The following is a 22,291-nucleotide window of genomic DNA, read 5'->3' as shown; positions in this document are numbered from 1 at the left end:
TTTTTACGGTCACTATTGTGACCGGTGGGATTAAATGGGTTAAAAGAGTGTAGTCATTACAGTCAGTCATAATCAGATAAACAATTAAGAAAAGAAAATCAGCTGATAATTTTGATTGCAAACATTCTTTATTAGCATTTTAAAGCTATCTGAAGAATTGTTTTTTTATTTTATTTATTTTTATTGTAAGTTTTTTTGTTGAAGCAGAGAAAATCATTTTATTCAGAAAGTTTTATGGAACGATACCCAGATAAAACTACTCCATCTCCTCAGAGCCTGGTTTCAAGTTAGCCTTTTGTTTGAAGGCACAGATGTAGTTTTTCTTGACATGACAAGAGTCGTCATTCCATTTGCCAATCTCTGAAAATGAGGGACAGTGAAATGAAGACATTATTCTACCTTCTGCAGTGTGTCTTACAATATATTCCTCACAGCATCACTGGAATAAATCATTTAGCAAAACATATACTTAAAATGGAATGTGATTATCCTATAACCCATTAGTGTCTCTCGGTTCTTACCTTTCCAGTTCATCTCCACACATTCCTCTGTGCTAGTGTACATATGGTTGGGTTCACCACTTGTCCAAATTTGAAAATCCCAGAAGGATCCATCAATCCAAAACATTTTACCAGACTGAGAGAATGAGAAGGAGATTTTAAAAAAGAAAAAAAAAGAAAGACAAAAAAGTGAGAAACTATTGTGCGTGCATGTCATAGAAAACCACGAAAAAACATAAAATCAGTAATTTCTCTTGGCTCTCCCTATTTGTAAACGCCTGCGCATTTCTGTCTTTTTTTTACCTTAAAAAATTCAAATGCTCCAAGCCAGATGCGCAGGTTTTTTGGGTTTAATTTTTTCACGATGGAGAGCAAGTAATCATTATGCTTTCGATGATGCACCGACACCAGGTGTGCACCAGGGGCTTTGGTCCTACAGCTGAACTGGATATGAACAAAGAAGAACATTTAATGACTACATATTACATTGATTTTTTTCACATTGCATTGACAAAAAACCTACCTCGGCTTCAGTGAAGTTGAGAGGTCTGTTGAAGTATTTGACACAGTGACTGCCAACTTTGTACCAGTCAGTGAAGCCATACACATTACACGGTTTAGGCATAGGACACTGCGCAGTGACATTTGTAAGAAACTCTAAATGACAGAATCACATATTTGAGGTCAAAAAATTTTATAAATATGATATGTGGGTAGTAATTCTTGACTCTTTAAAAGATAAACTTTTAATTTATCACTCTGTTAATCTACTAATACTGTCAATACTCAAAGCTAGTCATCTCAACAAATAACCATATGCACAACATCCGGTTTACCTTTACCAGGGGCTCATTAAGAAATGTGCATGAAGTAATGGATAAAATTATGAAAATTCACCCTAAATATATTTTAGTATGAGTTAAACTTTACCTCTCTCCATTCTTAAGAAGCTTCCACTCCCAAAAAGGAGAGTCACCAACAGAATAATAGATCCTGATTTGACCTGTAAAAGAAGTGGAATATGATTAATAACCACAAATTTTATATATATATATATATATATATATATATACATATATATAGGATACAAAGACTTGCCATTGCAGTTCATCAGCTTCTGTCGTCTGTCTGTCCTCACAATAATCTTGCAACTGTCTCACCTTATTTTATACGTTTCCATTCAATTTCACATCTCCTCCTCTTCTCTCAGTCTTACTGTCTTAAGGGTGAAGAACAGTTTATTTATTCATCACACAGGAAACAGTGTCACACATCTAGTGACTGAAGCTTTTCAACATAAATATATTTAATATAATTAAGAAAAAAATAATAGTTTTTTGTGTGAACCGTTTACACAGATAAACCTATGCATTCAAATTTCAATGAATAAACAATTGAAGGAAAGAATGAGAAGAGAGACTGTGTCCTGGTGGATTGAAACATCATTACTTGTTTTATTATATGATCATGACATTAAAGGATTTCATTCCCTCTGCACTCTTCTCATTACAATCTGAGTCATTGTGCACTTTTAACTTAAAGTAATGGTTCAAACCAAGCAAGAAATAGATCTGCATCTTATTTCCAATATTTCCATGACCCTTCTCTTTTATCTTTTCCCCATCATATCAGTATTGTGATTGGAAAACAGGCTACAATTGCAACAAATTTTAGTCTTTGGGATAAACCCCTTGAGATGCATCATCTCGTTTTCAAGGGGTTCCTATTACACAAGAATCCAAAAACATAACACAAAACAAACAACAACAACAATCAAAACAACATACCCTACTACAATATTAATACACGAAGTATTAATAATTATATAGAGAGAGAGAGAGGCAATCTGGTAAATGACAAGCATCTGAAAAGTCTACTACAAGATAGTGAAACCAATAGGTCTTGTGGTTGAAGATACAGCTGTGAGCCCGCTTGACACTACCAGCAACAGTTGTCAACCTGAATCGGTTTGTCACCTAATTTTAATTAAATTCATGTGCCAGTCTTTGTACCACTTTAATTTTCACAATCCCTCCTCCTATTTCTCTCACATCTCGTTCTGTTCTTCATCACACATAAAAAACCCCTTAAAGCTGGCCTGATGATGCCTCATGATAAAACAAAACTACTTGTATTAGAACATAATGCATTAGGTTGCATGAAGCATTACTTCTTCTAATTTCCCATTCACTATTATAGCTAAAACATAACTGTCAAAAATAGAGTTTTGTTTGTTTTATGCAAGATTACTTACATCTAAGAGATGCTTGTCTTACATTCACCATGCAAGAGTGTAGCCTTGGCTAGGAGGAGCCGATGCCATCAGACGTCCTTGGGTGTTTCGACTAGGGCTGGGGAAAAAAAATGATTTTTCGATTAATCGTTTTCAGACTACCCTAGAAACGTTTTCTTCCAAAAGCACCCAGCAACAAATTTAACAATTTTTAAAATTTATTTGGCAACTTTTAGCAACTTTTGATAAGTGACAAAAAAACAACAACCCTGCTGTCCAAATTACACAAAAAGAGGAAACCAAAGATGCCTAGCAGTACAGACATTACGTGAATTATGTTAGCTGCTATTTGCAGTTGTTCAATTTAATAATAATAATAATAATAATAATAATTTAATAATTGTTCATTTATGATACACTTTGTTAGTAGCTTCTAGCTTGTACCTGCAATTGTTGATCAGTAGTACACTATAAGAAAAATGGAAAAGATACTAGTAATTTTCCAGGACATTATCCATTATCCATTGTACCCTGTAACCCGAAAACACAATGTATAATTTAAAATGCAGGTAAAAAACCAATACGGAAAATTCTTTCATATTAACATAATAGGTTGTGTCCTATTCTTACAGGCTTTTCTTAGAGTGTAGCACACGAACTACTAGCCTAATACACTGCTTAAAGCATAATTGTTGAGAATGAGTAGTATTACTAGTTTACTATAGCTATTAAAAAAAAACTTAAATTGTTATCATTCAAAAATGTGTAAGTAGGCTATTCAGTAATTCAATGCATTTAAAAATACAGTTATTTATACTTTAATATTATATTATGCATATTATTTTACAAACAAATCTAAATTAATATATATATATATATATATATACAGGTGCTGGTCATATAATTAGAATATCATCAAAAAGTTGATTTATTTCACTAATTCCATTCAAAAAGTGAAACTTGTATATTATATTCATTCATTACACACAGACTGATATATTTCAAATGTTTATTGGTCCCACTTTATATTAGGTGGCCTTAACTACTATGTACTTACATTTAAATTAATCATTTGGTACAATGCACTTATTGTGTACATACATGCTTTTACATTGTACTTATATTTTTAAAAACACCTATATGTAATTACATCTGTAATTAATTTCTGTAATTACATTTATAATTACACTGTTGACCCATCACTTTCACCTTAACCCACCCTTAAACCTACCCATAGCACCAAACCTGTCCCTAACCTTACCCGTATCCCACCTCAATAGCAGCAAATGTGTTTTTCAATACATTATGAACACAATAAGTACATTGTACTTATTTTTTGATGTAAGTACATAGTAGTTAAGGCCACCTAATATAAAGTGTGACCGTTTATTTCTTTTAATTTTGATCATTAGAGCTTACAGCTCATGAAAGTCAAAAATCAGTATCTCAAAATATTAGAATATTACTTAAGACCAATACAAAGAAAGGATTTTTAGAAATCTTGGCCAACTGAAAAGTATGAAAATGAAAAGTATGAGCATGTACAGCACTCAATACTTAGTTGGGGCTCCTTTTGCCTGAATAACTGCAGCAATGCGGCGTGGCATGGAGTCGATCAGTCTGTGGCACTGCTCAGGTGTTATGAGAGCCCAGGTTGCTCTGATAGTGGCCTTCAGCTCTTCTGCATTGTTGGGTCTGGTGTCTCTCATCTTCCTCTTGACAATACCCCATAGATTCTCTATGGGGTTCAGGTGAGGCGAGTTTGCTGGCCAATCAAGCACAGTAACACTATGGTCATTGAACCAGCTTTTGGTACCTTTGGCAGTGTGGGCAGGTGCCAAGTCCTGCTGGAAAATGAAATCAGCATCTCCATAAAGCTTGTCAACAGAAGGAAGCATGAAGTGCTCTAAAATTTCCTGGTAGATGGCTGTGTTGACTGTGGACATCAGAAAACACAGTGGACCAACACCAGCAGATGACATGGCAGCCCAAATCATCACTGACTGTGGAAACTTCACACTGGACTTCAAGCAACATGGATTCTGTGCCTCTCCACTCTTCCTTCAGACTCTGGGACCTTGATTTCCAAATGAAATGCAAAATTTACTTTCATCTGAAAAGAGGACTTTGGACCACTGAGCAACAGTCCAGTTCTTTTTCTCCACAGCCCAGGTAAGACGCTTCTGACATTGTCTCTGGTTCAGAAGTGGCTTGGTAGCCCTTTTCCTGAAGACGTCTGAGCGTGGTGACTCTTGATGCACTGACTCCAGCTTCAGTTCTCTCCTTGTGAAGCTCTCCCAAGTGTTTGAATCGGCTTTGCTTGACTGTATTCTCAAGCTTGCGGTCATCCCTGTTGCTTGTGCACCTTTTCCTACCCAAATTATTCCTTCCAGTCAACTTTGCATTTAATATGCTTTGATACAGCACTCTGTAAACAGCCACACCTTTCAGTAATGACCTTCTGTGACTTACCCTCTTTGTGGAGGGCCTCAATGTTCGTCTTCTGGATCATTGCCAAGTCAGCAGTCTTCCCCATTATTGTGGTTTCAAAGAACAAGAGATACCCAGAATTTATACTGTAGGGATGGTCATTTATTCAAACTCAAATGTAAATATTCTAATATTTTGAGATACTGATTTTTGACTTTCATGAGCTGTAAGCTCTAATCATAAAAATTAAAAGAAATAAACATTTGAAATATATCAGTCTGTGTGTAATGAATGAATACAATATACAAGTTTCACTTTTTGAATGGAATTAGTGAAATAAATCAACTTTTTGATGATATTCTAATTATATGACCAGCACCTGTATATATAATTTATTTATTTATGAATTTTTTTTGCTGAGATTTAATGTTGTGACACAATTTCGCGTCGTGATTATGCAATGACGTCATCACACAATAACATCATAACGTCATTTAGCAACTTTTAGCAACAAATCGACCTTCCTTTAGCAACTTTCTCTGAAAATTAGTTGGCAACACTGGTCATTCATTCAGTGCTTATCATGACAGAGATACTGTTGATGAGAACCAAGAACAAAGCCATACGCGTGGCTTGTAATGCTTAGGTGAAATGCTATACTTATACTATAAATCTGTGGAAGCATTTGATATCAAGCATAAGGCGCCATGATTTCTGCAATGAATAAATGAATGAATGAATGAATGGCGGATGGAGCGACGCACTGTTTTGTTTACTACACACATACTAAAGCGCGGACAACGCTCAGGTGTTTTCATCTTCTGCCATCTCACTATATGATGATATTAACACAATGCTGCTCTGAGAATCATTTCATTAGCATTTTACAGTTTAATTTGAGAAAACTAACGTCATATCACATGATACACAGCAGCTGCAAGTTCCTCACGGCAACCTGTCAAAAGTTTAGTTTAAAGTTGAGAGCAATGCTCTTACTACTACTAATAAATATGAATAAATCTTTATTTTTAAAGGAATAATCTTATTTGTTTTCTTTTTAATTTTAACAGTAAACCTCTGTTGTGCAGCACTTTGTTTGCCAAAAAATAAAAGGGTTTTCATTTGATTAGAATAAATTAATGTTTTATGCCTTCATCTGATTACCAAAAAAATTAAGAACATTTTATAGGGCCCTATTATTGTTTAAGAAAGGACCTTATACAAAAAAAGAATAGGTTTAAAATACAGGCCTGTGGTTCTTAATTTCTTTTTATTAATTCACCATTTGTAAACTGATGTTATATCAGTAGCTTTTGTATTAAAACTATATTCACTGAATGTAATCAAAAAATCGAGATCGAATCAAATCGAGTGACCTGTTAGTGAACATTCTCCATACCGACTGGGCCGGGAACAGCCAACCTCGACTATAGGACTACTTGGGGAACTGCAATCTTCCTCCCAGCCTTTTGTAATAAATTGTTTGTTGTTGCTGTAGTTGGTGGTTTTTCACCTTCTCTTTCAAACTTAATCATTATTGTTGGTTCTTTGCACCTCTCATTTTGCTTTATTGCTGACACATGGGTATTCTTTAAATAGGCTATATCACAGTTAAAGGTTCATGATACTGCTTAAACGTATAGCCTAATCATTTATTAAGGTACAGCTAAGATAAATTTGTTTAAACTTTCCAAACGTTACAAATGATCCTTAGCTGATCTACAGGATGATAAAATGTGTAATTAAAACTAGTTGGTCATTTAAAGCCAGCTAAAGTTAAAACATACGTTGGCCTGTATGTTCGTTTCACTATGTCACAGTCAATGGATGCTCTTTACCTAAAAAGGATATCAAGTCAAACGAAAACCACCAGAGACCTGCAGGTCCAACCAAGATAGACAGTTACTGTTCTGGCCCTCTAGCGGTTACAAATACAACTGCATGCATGCAGTGCTCTGACATACCTCGGCGTCAGTGAAGTTGAGAGGTCTGTTGAAGTATTTGACACAGTGACTGCCCACTTCGTACCAACCAGTGAAGCCATGCTTATTACATGACTTAGGCATACGACACTGACCAATGACGTTTACATGATCAGCAACAAAACCTACATGACATAATCACATATTTAAGCTATAAGAATTTCATAAATATGATATATGAGTATATGTCTTGACCATTTGAAAGCATTTGTAATATATCACTCTGTTAATCTAACACTGTTGATATCCACTGTGGGATTACAAATTTATTTAAATGTTTAATTTAGATTCCAATGTAATAGTGTACAAACTGAAGAAGTTATATACCTTGTATTTAGCATTTAAGGTGAAAAATGGTGACATGAGTCAGATCACTACATCAGATGCAAGAGGTCCCTGCCAGTTCCTGTTCTCCTATTGTAAGTGAAATGAGCCAAATGAGCCAGACTCGAATCTTTTGTTCTGCAAATGGCTTTCGGAGCCCCCTGGCCCAAACATGAATCGTTAGACTGATTGGATTATCAATGCAATCGAGTGTTGTTGATTGGGTCTGTCTTTCTCATTTGCATGCTTTGTTTAAAGTCGTCACCCAGGTGCTTGGTCTCCATTCCTAAGCACTGCCCCCTAAATGTATATACACTACAATGTATCACTGCTTTTAGTTAGACTTGGATGACTACAGCGACGCGCAGCGAGTTCTCAATAAAGAGTAACTTCTGGATGAAAGATATCCCAACGTCTCCTGGTCTCTGCTTCAGAAGAGAAAAGTTCACAACAGATGGTGCCGTGACCCGGATAGAGTTCCAGCTTCCTCACCTGAATCCAGATTGAAAACTTCAAGCTCAAACAAAGATCTGCTTCCAGACTGCATCTTTTGGAATCCAGCGAAAACTTCAAGCTGAACAAAGATTTCCAGACTGAATTTTTCTCTCAACCAAGGTTGTGGTGAGTGCTGTCTCTAATCCAAAAGAACCTTTAAGACCAGTACAAATTTGTTTATCCTCTGCGCCGTCAGAGAAGAGTTAACAGACAGCTGTAGGGTTTGGTTAACTAAGTTTTCCTCTAAAAAAATGAACTTTTAGAGATGAAGTTACCCTCTGTCCAGGCAGGGAAGTTTAGCATCAAGTGCTAATATTGTTTTATCCTCTGTTCTGTGTAGGCAGGGAAGATTGGCATTTACGTGCTAGTTATTTTGGTTTATCCTCTTTTCACAGAGAAGTTTAGCATTTCATGCTAATAATTTTGGTTTATCCTCTGTTCTTGTAGGCAGGGAAGTTAAGTGTGAAGTGTTGATAATTTGGAAAGTTAACAATAGTTAAGCTGTGTTAACAAGTGTACCCTCTGTTGATCAGAGAAGTTTTAGTGTTTTGATTGTGTGGTAACAAAGTTAACAATAGTTAAGCTGTGTTAACAAGTGTACCCTCTGTTGATCAGAGAAGTTTTAGTGTTTTTGTTTGTGTGGTACAGAAGAAACGTACAAAATGGTTAGAAGGAATGCTAGGCTGATTCCAACAACAGAAAAGGGTGGTCTTGCGACTCCTTTGTGGTCAGATAGCGAATTCAAATCACTGTTAGGAGTGCAAATGAACCTAATAGTCACTGAAAAGTTAGACAAGAACTAATTCAGAAATATGAGATCCATCCAGATAAGACTTGGTCTGTAGATGAGTGTAAAAGGTATTAGGAGCATGTGTTCGCAAGAACAATGTGAAAGGCATTATCTGCTGCCACAGAGAATTTGGTTTAGCACTAGCTACACAACAATCTCAGCGTAACTCAGAGCTAGAGAAACAGAACAATGAGCTTCAAGCTAGAGTGTCCTCTTTGACTAAGAAATTGAACCGCAACAAAGCTGCAGCAAAAACTGATGTGGAAGTTAGTCAGCCGGATAAAATTTACCCTGATTTACAAGCATTCTTTGAAAGAGATGTAGCTCTCCAATCAGTAATTGATGTGCCTGTAAATTCGGTCAATGTTTGTGGTGCTCGGAGAAGATCTCAAGGCATTGAGGAAACTGAAAGTGTTCCTCTCAACTCTTCTGTTGTGCAAATACAAACTGTTGCCAAAACACTAGGGCCTAAAGATATAGAGAGACTGTCTCAGAGCTTACCCTCAGCACGCACACATTTTTCTGAATTTAGAAGAGTATTGACCAGTAAAATGCGCCTTTACGACATGTCGTTAACAGAAGTCACACAGCTGATGTCACGGGAGAAGGCGATTAGTCACCAGAAGAGACAGACGGCAGTGCGTAAGTGTTTTAATACTCATTCTTAGCTCTGATGTTTAAATTAATTCCTTGTTGCTAGGAAAGAATAGTTCGTTTCCTACCTATTTCTCCTTACTTATTCCTTCCCTTGCTAGCTTGTACTTATTTAAACAATGCCTGAGACTTGGTGTTACAAGCACTTCCTTTGTCAAATTGCCTCTTCAAGATGAATCGCTTCATGTGTTCCCCAAATTGTAAGTCGCTTTGGATAAAAGCGTCTGCAAAATGACTAAATGTAAATGTAAATGTAAATGTCACAAATTCTAACTGAATCTGAATTCAACAGTTTTGAGTCTGCTGTTACTTCTGAACTACAACATGCCAGTAAAGGCAATTTGAGAGAAGGTGTTTTGAAAATTCTAAAGAATATCATGGGACCCAAAATAGATTGGTCTAGAATTACTACCTGTGTGCAAAAGAAAGAAGAAACTGTGAGTGAATATACTGAGAGATTTTGTCAGTCAGCTGTAATTTACAGTGGAATTGTTGATGACCCTGAAAGTGTGCTAGATGACAAGGGACCCCTAGTTCGTATCTGGTCAGATGGCCTTGTAGCCGAATACAGAAAAGCTTTACCATTCTTAGATCTAACTTGGTCTAACAGAACTCTCAGAAGTAACCTAGACAGGTTAGCTACATGGGAAAGAGATGCTGATGTCAAGGCAAAAGTGAGAGTAGCAGCAGCTACGTTTAACACAACAAAACAAGACAAGAGATGGTCTAAAAGAGAAGGCAAATGCAACTACTGTGAAAAATTAGGACATTGGGAGAAAGAGTGTAGGAAGAAGTTGCAAGATAGTAAAAGAAATGCTATGCATAATTCTGCTCCTCCTCAGCCTGCCTACAACCCTGAAGTAGTTCCGCCAGTGACCACTGAAACTTTAGGACAGCTCGTACAGGCTCTTGTAAGAGCACAACAAGACCAGGAAAAAAACTAATTGTTGGGGCTGTGAGTAGCTACCTTTCCCTGTAATCCATCACAATGACAAAAGAATTTTTGTGAAAGGTAGCGTAAAAGAGAAAGAGATTGATTTTTTGCTTGATACAGGTGCAGAGTGTACAGTAATTCCTACAAAATTGGCACAAGTTTTAAACATCCCATACAAGAAAACCAAACTTTGTTTAACTGGCGTAATAGGTGAAGATTCTGTTTTGTATGAAACCCCGCCCATAGAGGTACAATTTGGCCCAAAAACTCTGACTACAAAATTGCTATGTGCTCCATTAAATACAGGTGCAATTTTAGGCATGGATCTTCTGAGACAAGTACATCTAACGTTAGACGTGTCCTCAGAATCCGCTAGCATAAAAATTTCCTCAGCACAAGTTTCTACCAATAATGCAATCCCTACTGAGTATGCTTTCTTACAGAATCATCTAATTTGGGCTAAAGACAAGGATGATTGTGGTTTGTTAACAGGTGTAGAACCAGTTAAATTGACGGGAAATCCACCTCCGGTCACCAAACAATATCCGATTAATAAGGAAGCTATACAGGGAATCAAACCTATTGTAGAAAAGTTGCTGAAGCAAGGAGTGCTAGTTAAAACCAACAGTCCATGTAATTCACCCATATGGCCCATCAAGAAATCAAATGGGACATGGAGACTTACAATAGACTACAGAGTAGCCAATAAACATATTGATAAAATCACCCCCCTAGTGGCAGATCCATCTACAATTTGTAATGGCTTACCATTAGATTGTAAGATTTTTTCAGTAATTGATATGTCTAATGGATTCTTTTCTGTACCGTTGCACTCTGACAGCCAGTCATGGTTAGCTTTCACAGTTGACTATGAACAATACCAGTGGACACGATTGCCACAGGGATTTCAAAACTCCCCAACCATATATCATCAGGCTGTCAGACATGATTTGTGTGACCCAGAATGTCCAGTCAAACAGTCCACTATGATTCAATATGTCGATGATATTTTGCTTGCCTCAACAGACCACGAGGTACATCAAATTGAATTGACAGCATTGTTGGACTATTTGCATAAAAAAGGACACAAATGCAGCTTTCACAAAGCTCAAATTGCTAAAAAGCAAGTCACATTTCTGGGTCAAACAATTGGTGCAGGAAATAGATCCATTACACAGGATCGAGCGGCTTCAGTCAAAGCCATACCTCCGCCTACTACCATTAAAACACTCCGCTCATTTTTAGGAACAGCAGGTTACTGTAGACCTTGGATTGAAGACTATGCCTCGATTGCGCAGCCTCTCTATGATTTGTTGAAAGGCCATGGTAAAGATTCAGATACTGTTTGTATGGAAGAAATTCATCTCAAAGCTTTTAATGATTTGAAGAGAGCACTATGTCAAGCACCAGCATTAGGAATTGCCCAATCAGATAGACCCTTTGTGCTTTATGTCCATGAACACTTAGGCTTTATGACTGCATGTCTAATGCAAGATCATGGGGCAGCTTACGCCCAATTCATTACTATTCTGGTAAACTTGACATAGTCGCTCAAGGTATGGGCCCATGCCTCAGAGCAGTACAGGCAGTTCATCTAGCGCTTCAGGCTTCATCAGGAATGGTGTTAGGTCAGAATGTAAATGTAAAATGCCCTCACGCAGTGTCTGCACTAATGAATCAAGCAAAAGTCACTTCTGTCACCTCCTCCCGTTGGGGAAATTGGTTAGCAACTCTCACAGCCCCGAACATTGTTATACAGCGTGCACCAGTCACGAACCCATCCTCATGTATGATGTCTGCAATGACTGAAGTTGTGTTAGAGGGTGAAGGTGAAATGACTCATGATTGTGTTACGCTTACATATGCAGCGACAAGTGAAATAGCAGAAACTCCCATAGAGAACGCAGAATTGGAGTTGTTTGTTGATGGTTCAGCTCAAGTTATTGAAGGTAACAGACGAGCAGTATATGCAGTAACTTCCACCACTGAAGTAGTTGCTTCAGGTCGACTTCAGATCATTTTTCAGCTCAAGCTGCAGAACTAGTAGCCTTAACAAGAGCATGCACGCTAGCTTCAGGATCAGTTGCAAATATCTACACAGATTCCAGGTATGCTTTTGGGGTAATTCATGATTTTGGTGTTATTTGGCAAACCAGACAATTTCTAACTTCTGCTGGATCCCCATTAAGCATGCTGGATTAGTGAAAGATTTAATGTTTGCCATGAAACTCCCAAAGAAATTAGCGGTGATCAAAGTGAAAGCACACCTCACAACTAATACTACGGAAGCTAAAGGTAATGCTCTTGCTGATGTAGCGGCTAAACAGGCTTGTTTCTATGCAACTGTACAAGTGTGTTCAGGTAGTACAGCACAGAAGACAATTCTACCTCCGGAATCAATCATTGATCTGTATAAAGACGTTCCTCTATATGAAACATGGACATGGTTAGACAAAGGAGCCACTGTGGATTCATCCGCTGCTGGACCAAAGGGGAAAGTATGTTGCTCCCGAATCACTGTTGCCATATTTGGCTCAACAAATACACAATTTGGGTCACAGTGGTCCAGCAACGATGAATCACAGGTTCTCAAATCAATGGTGGAATCCAAAATTCAGAAACATAGCCACTGAAACAGTCAAGAGATGTGTAACATGTCAGAAAAATAATGAGGTACCAGCAGCCACCACACCAGCAGCACATACCCCAGCTCCACCAGGGCCATTTCGTCACCTGCAAGTTGATTACATATCATTGCCCCCTTGTAAAGGAAAAACTGACGTTTTGGTAGTAATAGACAAATTCTCAAGATGGGTAGAAGCTTATCCAACAGGGCGTGCTACAGCTGCACATACTGCTAAATGTCTTGTTACTGATTTCATTCCCAGATGGGGATTACCAGATTGCATTGACTCAGATCAAGGTAGCCACTTCACAGGACAGGTAGTCAAGGAAGTGTCTAGAATGTTGAAGATTAAGTGGAACCTTCACTGTCCCTATAGGCCACAAGCATCAGGACAGGTTGAACGATCAAACAGAACAATCAAAACCAGGCTAAGCAAAATGCATCAGGAAGGAGTACCATGGGTTGAAGCACTGCCCGCAGTACTGTGTAGTATGAGAGCGTCACCTAACAGATCAGTAGGACTGAGCCCTCATGAAATTATTACTGGGCGTCCTATGCAGATGCCAGGTGTGATTGATCTTAGAAATGCTGATGTTCACATTGCTTCAGATGCCCTGATCACTTACTGTGAAAACCTCACCAAGGCAGTACAGAGTGCCAGAGAGAGAGTTGAGTCGTGTTGGCAGACTCCACTAGAAGGTGGACACACTATCATCCCAGGTCAATGGGTCATGATAAAGTCGTTCAGAAACAAGCCATTAGAGCCTAAGTGGTACGGACCACATCAAGTGATGTTGATTACAGCAGCTGCAGTATTGTGTCAGGAAGGAAAACTTGGACTCATGTGTCACACTGTAAAGTTGTTCCTCCACCTACAGGGATAGGTTAGGACACATGGACCAGTGAGGAGCCCAGGGAAGAACCAGAGCAACAGGCTTCGGGGGCCAACCCTGCGGTGAACATCCCCTCATAGGCCTTCCCCATCCACTAGTCCACCCTCACCTCACTGTTCTTTAGGTGTCACAGGAATTAAGAAATAGGAAAGAAGGAACAATAGCAGACGAGATTGAACAGAGGATACAACCCTAATGTTTGTAGTCTTTAGAACAAATACTGCTGTCTTTTGTTTTCTTTCTTCCTCTGTGCAGATACCACTTGATGGCTGTCCTGAGACCCATACGCCGAACTCCTCACCTGCGTATGAAGCCACAACCTCTAAAAGACAACGAGACCCACTGCAGAGCCAACTGTCACGGAAGACAGAACAAAGAAAAATACACAACGCAGAGTATCACATACGAGAACTTCAGTCATCCAGCAACATGATCAAGACATTCTTGATCTTTCAGCAAAATTACACCTGATGGCTGAAGATAATTCTTCATGGTTCGAAACCTGTTAGTATCAAGTGTTTCATGCAACAAATGACTCACGCCCATCACGAGAAATGACAGTTCCAACCAGAAAAGACTATTAAGAACTTCACGGACCATAATTGCATGTTTTGTTTCTGTGTCAGCATGCAATTACAGACAATCAACACAGAACAAGTGCTATGTGCCTGTAACGATCACAAGTTACAAGAATAAACTTTTAAGTGTCTAAATTTGTATTTTGTGAGAGTTATTAGAACTCTCAAAGGGGGAATTGTGGGATTACAAATTTATTTAAATGTTTAATTTAGATTCCAATGTAATAGTGTACAAACTGAAGAAGTTATATACCTTGTATTTAGCATTTAAGGTGAAAAATGGTGACATGAGTCAGATCACTACATCAGATGCAAGAGGTCCCTGCCAGTTCCTGTTCTCCTATTGTAAGTGAAATGAGCCAAATGAGCCAGACTCGAATCTTTTGTTCTGCAAATGGCTTTCGGAGCCCCCTGGCCCAGACATGAATCGTTAGACTGATTGGATTATCAATGCAATCGAGTGTTGTTGATTGGGTCTGTCTTTCTCATTTGCATGCTTTGTTTAAAGTCGTCACCCAGGTGCTTGGTCTCCATTCCTAAGCACTGCCCCCTAAATGTATATACACTACAATGTATCACTGCTTTTAGTTAGACTTGGATGACTACAGCGACGCGCAGCGAGTTCTCAATAAAGAGTAACTTCTGGATGAAAGATATCCCAACGTCTCCTGGTCTCTGCTTCGTAGAAGAGAAAAGTTCACAACAGACACTCAAAGCAGGTCATCTCTTACTGCAGTTAGTATAACATATTATTCACCTTGAAGCCCGTTTAGCTGGCTAGCCAGGTAAGTTTCAGTTTAGTTTCAGTTAACTCTGGGTTTTAGGTACCTTGAAACTTACGCTCCACAGCTAACCTCCTCCGGGGCAGGTTATGTTCTGGTTTAGAGATCTCAAACTGAAATTTGACCAATCAGCTTCAAGCAAAGTGACACATCTCTGACGCAATAAAGCCACTCCTCCAGTTTCTCTTACTCCAAATTAAAGGACGCTACATAGTAAAACATTTTTAAAGATAAAATCATCAGATTTTTATTTTATATTATTTATATAATTAATATACCCTTAATCCATTACACAAGCCAGTTTAGTTTAATAGTAATTATTAAGCTTTTATTTCAAATCATGTAAACATATAGATAATATAGATAATGTGCAATATAAATAAGTTTTAGAATCAATAGCTTTAAACATAACTACATGTGAGTTTAGATTTTTAAGTGTTATTATACCTATAAATATTATCAACTCTATAAACTAACTTTACAACTTTTACTTGCACTTATATGGTAAGATGTTATCTTTAAGTTTTCCTCTTTCATGGATAGATCGTTTCATGATCGTGCTGTGTAAATGTGTTTAATTTCTTCATATTGTTCAATCTTTTAACCTTCGCACTGACTCTCTCACAAGAAGTGAATCATAGTTTTAAGGCATGTGATTGGCTGCTCATTACTGATGTCACACTTTCATGTGCACGTGCTCCTTTAACTCAGGATAAAGCCTGAGTTGACAGAGAAAGTTGATGATCAGCTTCATGGTACCAACAAAGCCGGATTGGACTGGTTTGGTTTTGTCAACTCAAAACTAATCCTGTAACCCTGAGTTTGTTCAGCCACAGTCATGGTACAGGCCCCAGGTGTATTTTGTCAACAATATCTGCATTTTCCGGTAATTATTATCAGGGGTACATTAAGGAATAATGGGTAGAATTATGAAATTACCAAATAGATATATTGTAATATGAATTAAAAGTTACCTCTCTCCATTTTTAAGAAGTTTCCACTCCCAAAAAGGAAAGTCATCAACAGAACGCTAATAGATCCTGATTTGACCTTTGAAAGAAGGAACGTAATCAGAGGAATAACCACATAACCTATATGTATATAGACAGAAGAAGACTTACCATTGCAGTTCTTCCACTTTTGTCGTCTATCTGTCCTTTCAGGATCTATCTGACCTAATTTTATATCTTTCCATTTGTTTTCACAACTCCTCCTCTTCTCACACTCATCCTTATCTTTCGATCTTATCTTTTTATCATATTCTGAAGAATGTGGGAAACAGAGCAGTTCTGGGGCACAATTGACTTCCATAGTATTTTTTTTTTTTCCTACTATGGAAGTCAATGGTGCCCCAAAACAGCCTGGTTACAAACTTTCTTCAAAATATCTTCCTTTGTGTTCGGCAGAAAAAATTAATTCATACAGGTTTGGAACTACTTGAGGGTGAGTAAATGATGACATAATTTTCATTTTTGGGTGAACTATCCCTTTAAGAGAAATATTTTGCACAATTTATTATCTGTAATATCATTGTGTTGCCACTAGATGCCTGTATAGCCCTGTGTAACAATCCAGCTAAGACATTGCACATAATTTACACATAAATCACACATAAATTAATTTGATTACATATGGATTTGGATACATGTTTATATACTATCAATGGCTATTTTTTGTCTTTATCTGTTTTTTTTTTTGTTCAATTGTTTTGTTGTTGTTGCTTGAAACATTGATTTAAAGTGTCAGTTATTGCATTATTATTTCAGTCAAACCTATAAAACCCTTTGTTGCCCCAAACTACAAATAAAAGCCTGATCAGTGGCATAAAAGTAATCAATACAGCTACTTAATCCTTTGCTACTCATTTACCCGTGAACTTCCCCTTTAAATAACGTGACGCTCTGCCCTCTATGTGTATAACGCTTCTCCCATTAAGTGCTGTGCTAAAAGTGAATGAATCGATCAGCATTTCGACACCTCCATAAGGATGTATTAAACTCGACAAAGCAGTTTAATAAAGGATGTATTGATCTCGTGAATTAGCAAATTTTACTACACCAATATTTTTTAATTGGCTGTTAAAGTTTATATGGGAATATTACATGACACGATGATCCTTTAACAATGCATTGGTGCAAAAACGCACACCTTTTGGACAAATCTCGCTACACGATTTATCAACTGCCACAAATATATGGCAAATACTGCCTAAACAAAATACTGATTTTGTGCACTTTATTTACTGTACCAATATTTTAAATTGGCCTTTGAACTTAGCTTTATTGCATGGCAAAAAAAAAAAAAAAAAGCGTTACCTTGCCAAAGCACTGACAGAGCCCACTGATCTAATGGCGTTGATGAGTGCTCCAAATGCAAGCATGCAACAATCAGGCAGCAATTGACAGCGCTCTGATCCAATGGCATACAGGCATCGTCAGATTGACAGTACTCTAGCCCAATGATGTTGGGGATCTAGTGGGGGCGGCAGTCATATTTCAGGGTGACCACTCTTTATCACAACCCTGTTAAAATGTAGTACCAGTACGTGCGCTCATTGTCACTCACACTTACAAAATCTATCATATGGAAGTAAATTCATGACTTGTTTTGTGAAACAAAATGTGTGTTGAATTGCAGTAATTGATAAACAATGCATTGCATTAAGAGTGCTTGCATCTTAATCCACTGTATTTTAATAGCTTGGGTGGCTGAAATTCAGCATAATTGTATATTTAAAGGGTTAGTTAACCCAAAAATAAAAATTCTGTCATTAATTAGTCACCGTCATGTTGTTCCAAACCCGACAGTAATTGCTGAATAAATTATGTTATTACCGTTTTCTTTGCTCACAAAAAGTATTCTCGTAGCTTCGTAAAATTACAGTTGAACCCCTGATGCCACATGGACTATTTTACCAATGTCCTTGCTACGTTTCTGTACGTTGATCGTGGTAATATCTCTCAGATTCCATCAAAAATATCTTAATTTGTGTTTCAAAGATGAACGAAGGTCTTATGGGTTTGGAACGACATGAGGGTGAGTAATATTTAAATCGCACATTTTGAAAAAAACAACATTATTATCACACTCCCATTAAAAATTAATTAACCAGTGTTACAATTTCAGACTCATTAAAATTTCTGTTTAAAAATACCACCTATAATATAATAATATAATTTTATTTATGCTTTACATAGTAGCTTATACAAATGTATGGGTTCAAATTTGGCAGAATTTTCAACATTGCAATGCATTTTTCTTCAATGACTGCAGATCAACATGCATTTTTTCAAACACATTAACCAATTCATTAGTTATTAGTCATTAATTTACTTCAATATTTATTTAATTGTGAAAATGTGATCTAAGAGGGACTGTCTTGTCATATTTGGGTGCGCTGTCTATAATTAAGGGCTAGACTTACTAACAGCCTATGCCAGCGAAAACCCGCTTTTGGAATTTAAAATGACTAAGTAAGACATTTACATTTACTAAAGTCAATTATTTTTGTGCCATTTACTAAAGACAATTATTTTTGTGCCTGACATATATGCATTTGTAGGAGTTTCCATTTCAGATGCATGCAGCATTTATGGGAGCAGAGTGTTTAAGTATCACTCTGGGGACTATGTTTGTAGAGAGTTTGCAAATTGCTCAGAAAGAGGCATCTGTTAAATGACAAATATCTGAAAAATTACTACTTTACCACACCACCAGACAATGAAACCATTCATTCTCGTGGTTACAGAAACAGTTGTGACCACTCAGTATCTGTGCTGCCCATGTTGCTGCAGTCGATTGCTTAATAGACTTGGTTACTTTACACATTTTTAATTTAATTTAGTTTCATTTTTAATCCAGCCATACTATATTCATTCATACTAGTTTCATTTTCACAGCCTCTCCTCTTTCTCTCACATTATTTCTCACATTTTACTGTCACATTTTACTGTCAGTGTTACTAACACATGAAACACCCTTAAAAATGCAGCTTCATATCATAAGCTGTTTATTATACAGCATTATGCTGAAAGAAGCATTTTATCACCTAATTTATTTTTCACTATTACAGTTAGATGACAAAACTGCCAAAAATAGTATGTATGCTATAAACTCTGTCTTACTTACAGTACATTCTTTTTAGAGGCTTAAATGTATAATAATGTATTTAGTATTAGTGATAAATGTGCTAAAAAGACATTTAGAAATGTCTTTGTTAGTCATTTCAAGCAAACTGTCACAAATCTGGTCTGCACTTCCATTCACCCTCCACCAGAGGTCACTCGCTCACCACATGGACTTCACACCACACATCACAATGGACTCCAATTCCCATCATCCAACACTGATCACAGCTGTCACCAATCACTCATTGCACTAATCACACGCACACCTGATCCCACGCACACACTGATCACACACCTTATATAAACCCTGGACTTTGTTTCCCTCGTTGCCGAGTATTGTATGCATTTCCCGCTCCCCTAGCCGTAGCAACGCTACAGAGCCCCTGTTAGTTTTCCCCTGCCTGTTTTGGATTGTGTTTTCCCCGTGTTTGTTCTAGCCCAGAACCTGCAATGTTCTCTCGGTCTGTCAAGTTGCGGTCGAGGAGACTGTTACCGCTGTAGAACCTCCAGAGGTGGCGGCAACCGCTGCAGAACCTCCGGAGGTGCCAGTGGTATCCACTCACCAACTCTCGTCTTGCTCTGCCACGGCCACGGAGGCCGTCCTTGATTCCTCGTCCTGTCCAGTTTCGGCCAAGGAGGCCGTCCCTGAACTCTCGTCCTGTCATGGCTATGGAGGCCATCTACGAATCCTCGTCCTGTCGCAGCCAGAAGGGCTGTTCCTGAACTCTCGTCCTGTCCCGTCACGGCTATGGAGGCCGTCAATGAACTCTCGTTCTGTCCTGTTACAACTATGGAGACTAATTACAAACTTCCCATGTTCCCTGCCTCTATCGCTGGGTCTGTGCATGTTTTGTCTCTTTTTTTTTGTGTGTCTCAGTTGTCCCTAGGTCCCAGTCCCTGCTGTGGGTTCCTGATCCGTTGTGGTGCTCCCCTGATCTGCCCTGGTGGTCTTCTGCTCTGTCTGATCCACCGTGGAGGTCTCCGGCCCTGTCTAATCCGCACTGGTGGGCTCCTGCCCCGCCTGCTCTGCCCTGGTGGGCTCAAGTCCCGTCTGTTCCGCCCTGGTGGGCTCAAGTCCCGCCTGCTCCGCCCTGGTGGGCTCAAGTCCCGCCTGCTCCGCCCTGGTGGGCTCAAGTCCCGTCTGTTTCACCCTGGTGGGCTCAAGTCCCGCCTGCTCCGCCCTGGTGGGCTCCAGTCCCGTCCACTCTGCCCTGGCTTCCTGCTCTGCCGGCTCTGCCTTGGTCCCCGGTCACTCCGCTTCCACAGGGACCTGGCCCTCCATCCCTCCCCCTGTTCCGCCTCCGCTCCACCTCCCTCCTGGATTATAGACTGTGTGGAGCGTCTGGAAGCCGCTCTTTGGGGGGTGGCTCTGTCACGAATCTGGTCTGCACTTCCATTCACCCTCCACCAGAGGTCACTCGCTCACCACATGGACTTCAAACCACACATCACAATGGACTCCAATTCCCATCATCCAACACTGATCACAGCTGTCACCAATCACTCATTGCACTAATCACACGCACACCTGATCCCACGCACACACTGATCACACACCTTATATAAACCCTGGACTTTGTTTCCCTTGTTGCCGAGTATTGTATGCGTTTCCCGATCCCCTAGCCGTAGCAACGCTACAGAGCCCCTGTTAGTTTTCCCCTGCCTGTTTTGGATTGTGTTTTCCCCTGCCTGTTTTGGATTGTGTTTTCCCCTGCCTGTTTTGGATTGTGTTCTCCCCTGCCTGTTTTGGATTGTGTTCTCCCCGTGTTTGTTCTAGCCCGTGTTCCCTGGATTAACCCTTGCCTTGCCGTTTGGACACTGTTTGCACCCTATTAGATTCTAGCCCGTGTTCCCTGGATTTTCTCTCTGCCTTGCCCACTGGATACTGTTCGCCGATCGTCGACCTTCGCTTGCCCTAGGATTTACTCTGTCTTGTCCCTGCCTTACCTGTTTGCCATTGCTAGACCCTGCCTGTATTTATGACCATGCCTGTTATTAAAAGCTTGCACTTGGATCCGCACGTCTCGTCAGCCCCGTTACACAAACTTTAGCCTGTGTATTTGGATGCTTCATAACACTGTGCACAGATGTCAGTGGATGTGCTTAGAAAGGATGTGCTTGTTCAGTCAACAACACATTGACATTTATTTCCAGTTTACAAAAATTGACATGACCTACAACCTTAAGACAGTACAGTTAACTGAACAGACTGCATAGCTTTCTATTCAGTTCACCTGCTCACTTCATTTCAGTTCACTGCTCACTACTCCCTAAACAGGGAATATCTGTTGAGTTCATTTGACTTGACAATGTGTTCATTTTGAACCTGAGCACCTTGCAAAGTCATCAAACATGAACAAAATTTGAGTATATTGTATGTTTACATAATACATTGTGTATTTACATAAATATTAATTTATTATAATTTAACAAAGTAATATAAAAGGCTTAAACTGAATAATAAATGTCTTTTAACATGACATTGAATTGATTTAGTCTGTATAAGAAGTGTATTTGTTTAATGTTTTACCTGTAAACATGATGGTTGCATTTTGACTATTGCAAACAACCACAGTTTAATTTAATAAAAATTCCAGAACCTCAGCTTCTTTTTTACTGCGCTTATTTTAGTATAGCTTTTTGCAGTATTGGCATGATGTGCAATGACTGGTGGGAAAATTTCCCTCTCCACTCCTTCAGATTGGACTCTAATTGAAGAGGGTTGAATACCAAGTTAAGTCCACTATGTTGGACACTTTCAGTTGATTGGAATGCACCCTATGTCTACGTGCCTTGTTTTCAGTGGCTCCAAATTAAAATATGCTGTCTCACCCTAAATAAGGTCCATATCTCACAGGTCATAGTTTTTTTCATTTTTTATTTTATTGTTATTTAAAGGGGCCATGAACTGAGAAACCAAAATTCCCTTGATCTTTTGATATA

The 22,291-nt window shown here is 38.6% G+C and overlaps 1 protein-coding gene across 1 annotated transcript; it reads right to left on the bottom strand.

The window, feature by feature from the left end:
- Positions 1-113: 113 nt before the first annotated feature.
- On the bottom strand, positions 114-17,568 carry LOC131546648 (galactose-specific lectin nattectin-like). The gene is made up of 10 exons (XM_058786822.1): positions 17,537-17,568; positions 16,343-16,483; positions 16,196-16,271; positions 2,755-2,851; positions 1,599-1,719; positions 1,431-1,503; positions 1,024-1,157; positions 804-944; positions 522-636; positions 114-360 (listed from the first exon to the last, which is right to left on the bottom strand). Exons 5-10 carry the CDS (start codon positions 1,599-1,601, stop codon positions 257-259), a joined length of 570 nt encoding a protein of 189 aa, XP_058642805.1. The 5' UTR covers positions 1,602-1,719; positions 2,755-2,851; positions 16,196-16,271; positions 16,343-16,483; positions 17,537-17,568; the 3' UTR covers positions 114-256.
- Between the last annotated feature and the right edge of the window lie 4,723 nt (positions 17,569-22,291).

Source organism: Onychostoma macrolepis, chromosome 01 (genome assembly GCF_012432095.1).
Source record: "Onychostoma macrolepis isolate SWU-2019 chromosome 01, ASM1243209v1, whole genome shotgun sequence".
Taxonomy (NCBI): domain Eukaryota; kingdom Metazoa; phylum Chordata; class Actinopteri; order Cypriniformes; family Cyprinidae; genus Onychostoma; species Onychostoma macrolepis.
The sequence above is the reverse complement of the archived record's forward strand: the minus strand, read 5'-3'. Positions and strand labels throughout refer to the sequence as shown.

Bases quoted from the DNA above. Each gene is read 5' to 3' on its own strand.
- LOC131546648 (XM_058786822.1), bottom strand. The intron at 1,158-1,430 runs GTAAAGTTTAAC...TCTGTCATTTAG, and splicing joins CTTCTTAAGAATGGAGAGAG to AGTTTCTTACAAATGTCACT. The intron at 945-1,023 runs GTAGGTTTTTTG...GTTCATATCCAG, and splicing joins TCAACTTCACTGAAGCCGAG to TTCAGCTGTAGGACCAAAGC.